Source organism: Crocodylus porosus, unplaced genomic scaffold, assembly GCF_001723895.1.
Source record: "Crocodylus porosus isolate Cpor-Errol unplaced genomic scaffold, CroPor_comp1, whole genome shotgun sequence".
Classification (NCBI taxonomy): Eukaryota; Metazoa; Chordata; order Crocodylia; family Crocodylidae; genus Crocodylus; species Crocodylus porosus.
In genome coordinates, this window is record NW_017728907.1 from 54938178 (window position 1) to 54948492 (window position 10315).

A 10315-nucleotide genomic window follows, 5' to 3' on the forward strand; every position below is an offset into this window, starting at 1 on the left:
GAGCAAAAATAATGGGCAGAGGAAGCCATCCGTCTATTAATGGTATGTACTTCCAAAACTTTTATGTAGACATCCCTTCTTCCTGCCCTGGGTATCACAAACATTGCCAAGGCAAGTTGGATAATGCATTTAACACTGCTCTGCGATCCCGGCTAAAGAGCATCGTTCCTTTCGGCTAAACACTGAAACGGGGTTCAGTGGTGTCCCTAATGAGGAGATTCAGCTTGGAAGACAAACCAATGGCGGGAGGTGGGATTTCCAGATGCAATGCGCTAATGGACAGTGCATTAGTGCTAATGGGGGATACGTGGGTAGAAGTACTCCTGGCCTTCGAAGCCCCTGGAGGTTGTGTTGATGATGTTTACCTAGAACAAGTTCGGAAGATGTTGTTTGGCACTGGACAGAAGAACAAACGTTCTGCTAAGGTTTACCTGTGGACCGGGACCCATGGGGCCCATCCCTCTTGGAGGATTCATCCGCTGCATCGGTCCTCCCATGTTAGGATGCCCTGGCAGGAGTAGAAGCAACAAGGTCACATGGAAGGAGAATGCCATTTGACTTATAAGCCGACGAGCCAAACTAGAGAGTCTCACGAGCCTCCAGGCTCCTCTTTACCTTGTTGTCGTGTCGGATCCATTGAATTGGGCAGCAATGGCTGTGTCCCAGGAACAGCCCCTGGAGGCTGGAAAAATTGAAACAAAAAGGGAGGGGAATAAAACAACCCAAACTTGCAGCTATGCAGTTACAACTTACAACACTAAATCTTCCATTTAATTCAATGTAAATCCATATAATGTAAATATAGTATTGATTAAACTCAACACTTAAAGCTTTTGAGAGGTGCAAGTGACTGGATACATTTTCTGGGAAACTCTGCCTTTCTTGCCACAGTATTACACAGTCATAAAAAAAGCTCCTACCAGCACCCATCTGTATACTTATCCCCGATGACCTCTCCATAAATTCCTGTAACACACCTAATTTAGCTTTTGTAACCTTACTACTTGGTTTCATATACAGCTTTAAAAAAAGCCAGTTCCTTCTATTCCCTTTAAAACTACTGCATTTCCCATCACATATCAAACTCCTTTTCATAAGCAGGCCTGTAGCCGGGGCACCAATTTTGCTCTCTGGGAGCGAGTCCGACAACAGTGCAATTTCAAGGTAGATGCTCGGCAAATAGGCTATGTCAATGTATTCAAAGTTATTTATTTGCTAGTGGAGAAGGGGCGTTTCATCTGCAAAGACCGCATTTACAATTCTGACTGAATAGATTATGAAGATGTGCTTGGGAGTATTAAAGATGCAGGTTCACTCCCGTGCTCCAATATTCATAATATTGGCTACTTCTTTCTTCAAACTCACGCTCCGCTTGGACAACAAATCTATTTAAAGTTCAAAAGATGACTTCCATGAACAGCTCAGTGCAGATAAAGGGGGGAGGGAAAAAACCCAGGCAGATAACATCTGCCTCGGGGAAGCAAACTGTAAACAATTTTGAAACACTGTTGCTTGTTATTTGAATACCAACAAGAAATAAATCCTGCGTTCAAACAAAATTTAGAGACTTTCCAGTGAGCAGTGGGTGAGCTGCAGCAGGCCAAGTCAAAATCCATCAGTGCCACGAGAAAGCAGGTTTTAATTCCAGATCTTACGCTACAGATGTACAGAAGCAGGAAAGCTATTAAATAAACAAACATTTTGGTTCCCATGGACATTTGCATGTTTTCCAGCCACTCTTTACTGCTTCACTTCTTGTTTTCTCTTTTTGACACTTCTGGATTTAAGCCCATAACCTAAGCTCTGTGTACATGCAGATCTATGCTTCTGAATGCAGCTTTCCTGTTTTAAAGTTCAATTTATTTCATCTTCCTAACGACCTTACGCTGTCAGGCAGAAAGAACGGAGGGAGGGGAGGGGAAAAAAAAAGTAGCATCAAGACTGTGAAATTGCACAGTTAAAAATATCCTTTAAAATCCCCATTCACAAGTTTGTCTGGCTTGTTGAGGCTGAATGAAAGCACGGCTCCACCTCGACCTTCATTTGATAAAACGCGAGGCGGGCTGCGAGCGCACGTGCTCTGCACAACGCGGGCGTGGACAAGGCTAACACGTCGTCCTGCACTGTCCCTCTGCTGTCCGCGCTTCATCAGCAGGACTTTCAGCCTCTTGAAAGCCCCTTTTAAAGGGACACTGGGAAACTGTGTTTTAAAAAAAAGCATCAATATTTTGTATTTCACTGGGCCTGGAAAAGGCAGATTGGGTCATCGGCTTCACTTCTGGCCCTAAACCATTTCACTTTCAGCGTTGGGGCGTATCGTTTAGAAACCTTCCCATTTTGACTGTTCTTGTGGCTTGAATGTAACTTGATCTCTTCAGTATCTTTGAAAACAGGAAAAGTAAGCTCAGCGTGGTTCCAAAACAAGAGCTCCTTAATACATACTGGTGCCCACTTACTTAAAGGGACTCGAAGGAATTGCAGAACCTATTCACCTAGATGGCTTTCCAAGGAAAACTGGGATGCACCTGCCTACGCTTATGTATGGGCACAGGAGCAAGTGAGAAACGGAGGGCAGCTATTCTCAGGCTGTGCAACTTTGGGCATGGTCTGGGCAGGGCTTCAAAACTGCTGACCACCTCGCTGGTTTTACGTCTCCAAGGCAGGTCTTTTCAGCCACCTGATCCCAATCCATTTTCCTCAGTATGCAGTGTTGGTGCTCACCAGGTCAGGTCCCCAGTAGTAAGCTGCTCTAAAAATTACACGGAGCCACTTAAGGAGCCTCCTATCCTAGAGACAGATCATTTGTGAGTCCTGCCAAGACTCAGGACAGCACTGAGATTTCAATGAGGCAGCAAACCCCCTAGTAAAGCCAAGGAAACATGTTGGGTAGTGAATGATGGCAAGAGAAAGTATGCCCCTCAAATCCTCCCTTTCTACTTATCAGCTCCCTCAACCTTTGCGCCATTAGAAACATACCCTTCTCCTACTTACTTTAACTAGGCAGAGACTGATTTGACTCTTATTTCCAGATAGCACAAGGTTTGGAATTATGGTTACACTGATGCACACATTGCAAGAAGTTTATTTGCCACTTGGTAAAATAGTTCACATTCATCTCTGTGAACCTAGAAACCGAATAGCAAATTTTCCCTAGTAAAATTTTCTGAAAAACAAGCTTGTCGGTTGTACAAGAGACTTCCTCTCTCAAAGATCAGGCAGTTAAGCAGAGAAACCAGAAATAAACTGATACTTAAGTACACGCAGTAAAACCAATACAGATGAACTTTAAGAGTTCCACTGCCTTACTCCTAGAAAAAAAAAATGCTTGTATTCAACTGACTCGTTTATCGGTCCCACTAAAAAAAAAAAAAAAATCCTTTTATTTTATAAAGTGTAACTTTGGGAAAACGCAGAATACACATTAACAGAATAGAAAAATAGTTACCAACTTAATTTCCAAAATATTACGTGTGCTGAAAAGGAACACACAAACTACTTTTTGCTAAAATAAACCAAGGGAAGCATTTGGCTTCTCAGCACACATTTACCTGGCATGCCTCTCGACAGGATAAATTACAACAATTAAATGCTACAATCTTAAAACGACTGCCCATAACCAAGCTATGATCATAATGATATGAACAAGCCCTTATTGTTTAAGCTGGGATAAGAAAGAGGATAAACCTAAGCAAAAAAAATGCAGAAGTGACCTGCCCCACTTAACCCTGATGCTGATCTAAGCATTCCAATGAACCATTTCTCCTGCCGAACGGCAAGATCATATACCCACTTGAATTTGCTGAGATCCCAGGCAAAATTTACAACGTAAGCTAACTGTCGCCCATCACCAGCAGCATCACAACACAATCAGCTGAAGTCATGAGAGGTGGCGCAGGCCAACGACAAGCAAGTAAAACGCTGGGGCACTAAAGAATTCAGAACGTGGACAATGTTGGAAACTCCCAGGGCAGGTACCAAGGGGTCAGCAGCCATGGGAACGTTTCCTACATCTGGCCACGACATGTACTGCATTTGACTGTCTTTTCATCAGCAAATGGTTACTTGAGAGCCAACGCCTTAAGAAAGCCCAAGGAAAGAGAGCAAATACTCTATGTTAATATATATTTTTTGTAGCATCTACTATTCAAATACATTTTTTCCCCCCCAGAAAACTTTTAGCTCTCTAGAGGCCTCCTGTTCCTGCCATATAGAAGCTCCAGTTCCAAGACACCTGACTTCAACACCAGGAAGAGAGTAAGAAAATACAATACCTGGTTTCCCATTCTGATGGGGGGTCGGGGACCTCCTGCATATCGTGGTGACATGAAAGGCTGTAATGATAGGAAATGGGTTTAGCGATAGGATGTACTTGTCACAGGGAGATAAAAGAGAAATACTGCATTCCACACAAACTCTGGGTAGACTCTACACGTTTTTCCTGGAGCAATCCCTTTTTAAAAAGAAGTTGGGAAAAAACAAACAAACAAACAAAAAGAGTCAGAAAATCTTTTTGTTCATTTTCACAGATCTATTTTGGACGGAGAGATCGTTTAAACATACTTCAACAGTGCTATACCAGGCTGTTAAAATCAGTGCATGGGAAACCCTAAACATTAGACATTTTCCAGGTTAAAGAGAGAGAGACAGAGAGAGAAAAGGGGGGTGGGAAAGAGAGAGAGAGAGACTGGTAAATGAAGCACAGAGCCCACCCCCACCCCCCAATGCTAAGTACCAAAACCAAGCACTTTCAATCAGGTATTTACATCAGTGCTGCAAATCGCATTTAAAAACCCAATTCCAATTAACAAAAATCTCAGGCGACCATGGGGGAAGCAGATTTATGTTGGAATTTAAGAATGGCCTTTTCATCCATTGTCGACTGAATATACACAAATTGGGAGGAAACAAGCATTTCATATTGGGCCTGGGGTGATGCTGAACCAATACAGACTGGCCAGACTTTGCCACTGACGGTAACCAGCAACACTCCATTAGAAATCAAGGGAGCGCTGCCCATTACCCCAGCTACTGATCTGGCCCCAATACGCTTCAAGAGCAAAGCAGAACACCAGTCCCATTTCACAGCCCTGCAAATTTCTAGTGTCTTTACCTGACTGTGGGGTCCCATCATGCTGTTAGGATTGTGAGGTGGAGGCTGTGCGTGTGGCGAGGGCTGAGAACCAGGTGGTCCCTGTGAGGTCAGACAGTAGAAGGAGGTTATAGATTAGCACATGAAAGCGCAGAAAGAGCTAAAAAGGATTTACTGGTGGATCTGTTTGTAGGGAAGCCAGCTTTTGCTTCAGCTTAAGTTTCTATGCAGTTGTAACTAAAGGAATCAATGCAATATGCAAAAAGAAAAAAAATAGAACATCTGTCAATGCATACCAGCTAGGTTACAGTCAACTGTTCAGATTTCAACCCGCCTGCAGTGATCAATGCACAGGCATACACTTTCATGGAGTGTGTTCAGGGGCGGGTCAAGGGGAGAAGTTTTGCTATACCCTCCCCCCCATGTTCCTGCAGCTTGGAAACACGATTCAGGGCTTCCTTTCAGCTTGGGGCTCCACCGGTTAAATATGAGATATTAACACTAGTGGGGAGGCAAATGAAATGCCACTTGAAAGTCCAGCCCATTCTGTGTACCAAAAATGTGCAACTGGAAACCTGGTTTGTCTCCAAGAAATGGATGACACGGCTCTGAACCGTTTCTACATGCAGGGCTGTATTGTTACCCTTTAAAGATGCAATATCCTTCCCCAAGATGAATTACCTAATGATGTAACTAAAGTTTCTTTTGAGTTAAGTAATACTGAACATGTCTGGGGAAAAAAGAAAGATTAGTTCACGTAGGTTTTAACACTGCAATGCAGCAGTTTCTGACATTTGGGGGTTGAACACCCAGTTTTTTCCTCCTGCCCCTCCAAAAAAGCATGACATGAAAGTTTGTTTGGAAAAATGTAAGCTCTCAGCAGGAAGACTCTGATGCATATGTTCATGCAAAAAAAAAAATATTTTCAAGTCAAAGCATTTGTAATTGGTACAGAAAGCAAATAAGCCTTGTAAGTACGTTATGCGAAGCAGCCACACACACTCCAGGAAAAGCTCAGGAGCAGATGTTCTATACCTGCCACGTTACTAATTTCAACAAGTGTTCGCCTTCTAGCTGCTGCCAGCAATGGCATGGTTTGTTACCATGAGCAATTTTCTTAATTAACAGACATTAATTAGCCATTTAGCAATTTTGCAAGCATTTGTTTAGCAGCTTTCCTAAACATGAATACCACTGTGATAATGGTACTGATTAGAGGGTCTCCTAATTAACAGTACAGGGAAGGAAAATTGAAATCACATAAATTAAAAAGGGAGGGAAAGTTAATGAAGGCAGGACATATTTGCACCTGCAAATCTTTTGTGCTACGGAAACTTGAGTGCAATGTAAATAAAGTAAGAGGGTTTTTTTTTTAAATTTTTATTTTTTTTTTTAAAGTGTGATGCAGATAGACGTAGCCACGGAGATTAGAAGAGAAACAGCCGCCTGTCAATCTTCTGTGTTTAGTTTACATGATTGTGTAAATAGATCTCCCTTGCGTCAACAGTGCTTACATCACCGACGCTACCACAGCGCGACAAGAAGAACAGCTCTTGCCTCTGCTGGGAGGCGCTGCTGCTGTGGGAAGCAGCAGTCGGAGCCCAAATATATTCCTATCCCCATCCAGCAGGAGAGAGGCAAAACAAGCCTTTTAGAAAGGGCTCGGAGAGCTCCCCCTATCAACCCATTTGCTGAAATACCCCCCCCGCCCTGTAACCGAGACAGGCCAGAGCAATTGTCATTTGAACTGAACCCCCAGCCGGTTTGGGGGATATCAGCGAGACATTGGGGTTCCTTTTAATATTCCCTCCTGTCCGACACGGAAAAAGCAAGGGAATCCCACACGCCAAGTCATCCAGCTCTACACCATTAGCTCGTTAAGAACAGGATGGAGGAGGAAGGAAGCTGGGGATTTTACCAAGGAAAAAAACAAACAGTGACATGCAAGAAAGCTAGTTCTGCCGTTTTTTGATGGATCTACCACGCTGGACAGGAGTCATAACTCGCTGGGAGCAGTGACCGTCACCCACCAGCCACACCGGGACAGTAAATCTGACCCTGCACCCTGCAATTTTCAGTGTGTAGATGGGCTGAGACCATGTAGAGCTCTCCTGAACGCAGAGGGGCTGGGGAAAAAGCCAACTGTGTCTTGCCACAGGCAGGATCTGGACTTGGGAGCAAGTGCAAAAATAGTCACTACATACAAAAAGGAGAGAAAGAGGTGACTAGGGATCAAACGAAAGATCATGGACAATCAGTCCAAGAATAAGGAGATCTTTCAGTTAGGGAATGCAATGACCTTGGGGCTCAAATAGCACTTCTTCCCTCAAGGAGCAATTTTCTCATCTAGGTAAAATACACCCACCTGCCTTTCTTTACCTAGACAGATGCAAAGGGTAGATTGAAGAAGTCTGTCACCAAAGCGCTGAGCCCAATGGGAGAGGAACAACTCGAGGCTGGGACGCTTAAGTGCATGTCAACCACACGGTAGAAAGAAACCTACCACGCTGCTAAGGGCCCTGATCTTCCTCCATCCCACATATTGATACCATGAACTCCAGAACCTCTCAAGCGTTTCCTTGCATGCCGATTTTCCTGTCTGGAAAACGGCATGGTTTGATCTCTCCAGTAAAAGCAGCACAACATAGCTGCTTTCACCAAAATGGCCAAACACCACAAGCAAGGCATCCTCTGCAGACAAGAATGGCTCAAACAGAAACTACTGCCCAGACCGCTTCCTGGGAATGACGCCGCCTTTCGAAGTGGCATGTCTGATAAGGGGACAAGGAACCAGCTATGTTAGGTGGAGCTCAGCTTTTTAAGCTGGGCACAGACCCACCTTATCTACAGAGCTGTACGTAAAGGCCCTCCCCTGCTACCAAACAGAAAGCGGAGAGAAAGGAGATCTTGAAAGACGCTCCACGTGCAGGCTCACCAACGGGAGCTTTGTTCTGGGCCTGGAGCATCACATTAAGTACTCCCTCGGCATTCAGTTGCCACCATTATAAGGCAAGAAACAGCAGCACGCAACCAATGATGGCTATAGGGTGGGATGCGAAGCGATGAGGCTGCAGCGTTAGCAAGCTCCCACTCAGAAATGGTCATGGGTAATTTGAAGGGAAGAAACAGGACCTGAGTTTTGGCCGGGACCTCACCCAGACCCCCGAGCCCATGCAATTCAAAGCAAGAAGGCTGCAGGGGCCGGAATCAGGAAGGAGAAAGGACACGTGAGGATGGAGCAGGGCCACGCTCCTGTTCAGTGCTGGATGTGCTTGTGGCATGCCCCCAGGAAGCACAGAGACCAGCAGGAAAAAAGGCTGCTGGCTTTCTACAGGCAGTCCCATGCAAAGGGCTCTCCCCATTCCCTGAAGCGACCGGCGGGCTGCGGAGCAGACCCTGCAGGAGCCGGACCGCTCTGCTCCTGCCCCTGCAGGGAAGCCAACCTGGTTGCCAGCCAAAGAGGGCTGGCTCACAGTGACAGCACGGCGCTGCGGGCTAGTGTCAAGCGTGAAGACTGCCTTGCTGAAGTCCCAGAGGTGTCAGGGAATGCGGGGGCTGCGAAGCGGCTGGCAGCGGGGGCACAGGAGGAGCCTGCAGGGCCCAAGGAAAACCACGCTTCACTATACGCAGAGCAGCCCCCTTTTGTGGCGGCGCTCGGTGCCACAAGCCGCTCGGTGCCCACTTGACTGATGGGGAAGGATGCTCCAGCAGTCGCAACCCAGCCCGTGGCAGAGCTGGCAGCAGTCTGAAGCCTGGCCCGAGGCAGAGGGAAGCCCCTTTTGGAGCAGATTGGGGCTCCTACGCTAATGGGAGGGTGAGGGCAGCTTTGTGCCCTCCTTAAAGGGCTTCCACGAAGGCCCCCTTGAGAGGGGTGAGCGGACGGTGAGGGAATTGCCTGGCGAAGATAAAGGAAATCTTGTTTCCTGGGGAGAAAATCCCTTGAGAAAGGCTCTGTTACAGCCAGCCAGCCAGGGAAACATCTGCTGTCCTCTGCAGAGGCCAGGAGGCTGGGGAGGGAGGGCCGATCAGCTCCAGCATCCCGGCAGGGGGAGCTCACAGGTCGAGCCACAGGAGACTTCCGCAGGGCTGGCTGGATTACCCAAAAACTCAGGCTTCCCTCCAGAGCAGTGGGCTCATCCCAAGAGAAACGCAGCATCAGTAGGTGTGTTCCTACACTATCCCCTCCCCACCCCCATGCGCAGGAGCATGCAGACAGTGACCCCAAATGGGCAAACCCCTTTCCCCTGTGCTGGTGCTTAGCTTGGAAACGGCAGCGTCCAAACCGAGTGGTGGCCACACACACTGGATACTCAGCTTCACTCCCTACCTAAGGGACTGCAAATTATTGCCTCCAGGAGTGGGATGGGGCAGTGCATAAGGATGCAAGCCTGGAGCCACCTGCACTGGAATCATATTTTTGCCCATACTGGTTGCTGCAATGGGGAGGGGACGAATGGATAATGACAAAAATCTCTTCTGCTTCTCCCACCCAGGCCCGGCTTTCCCCCAGGGCAGGGAAATGACTTCTTCAGGAGACCTGGTGGCTTACATGTTTGCAGAAATTAACCCTAGCACATCCAGCTGAAACCTGCTCTTAGGAAGGAGGCTGGAAAGACCCAGAGCTCTGGCTTCCTCGTTTTGCCACATGCCTTCTTCCTACCTCTCTCAGTGCCAGGGCAGACGGATCTGTGATTTGCTGTCTGCACAGAGCAGGCCCTTGTTGTTGTACAGGGTACTGGGGGGACCATCACAGAAAATGAGGGTTGGAAGGGGCCTCAGGAGGTCACATCTAATCCAACCCCTTGCTCAAAGCAGGACCAGCCCCACCTAGATCATCCCAGCCAAAGGTCTGTCTAGCCGGGTCTTGAAAACCTCCAAAGATGGAGAGTCCCCCACCTCTCTGGGGAACCTGCTCCAGTGTTTGACTAGCCTCCTAGTGAGACAATTCTTCCTAATCTAACCTAAACTTCCCTTGCTGCAACATGAGCCCATTGCTCCTTGTTCTGCCATCTGCCACCGCTGAGAACAGGCCAGCTCCATCCACTTTGAAACACCACCCCCCCCCCCTTCAGGTAGTTGAAGGCTGCCATTAAATCCCCTCTCAGTCTCCTCTTCTCTGGACTAAATAAGCCCAGTTCCCTCAGTCTTTCCTCATAAGCCATGTGTCCCAGGCCCCGAACCATTGTTGTTGCCCTCCTCTGGACTCTCTCCAATTTGTCCACATCC

At 46.9% G+C, this 10315-nt stretch overlaps 1 protein-coding gene across 4 annotated transcripts in view; it reads right to left on the reverse strand.

The window, feature by feature from the left end:
- Positions 1–10315, reverse strand: part of SSBP3 (single stranded DNA binding protein 3) — a 133052-nt gene that overhangs the window by 16502 nt on the left and 106235 nt on the right. For 2 of the 4 annotated variants that reach the window (XM_019531475.1, XM_019531474.1), the window contains exons 6-9: positions 5111–5191; positions 4272–4331; positions 616–682; positions 432–508 (exon numbers count right to left, since the gene is read on the reverse strand). In XM_019531475.1, the coding sequence (XP_019387020.1) occupies positions 432–508; positions 616–682; positions 4272–4331; positions 5111–5191 (285 nt within the window). The remainder of the gene's footprint in view (positions 1–431; positions 509–615; positions 683–4271; positions 4332–5110; positions 5192–10315) is intronic. The other 2 variants (XM_019531477.1, XM_019531476.1) reach the window with 1 other exon arrangement.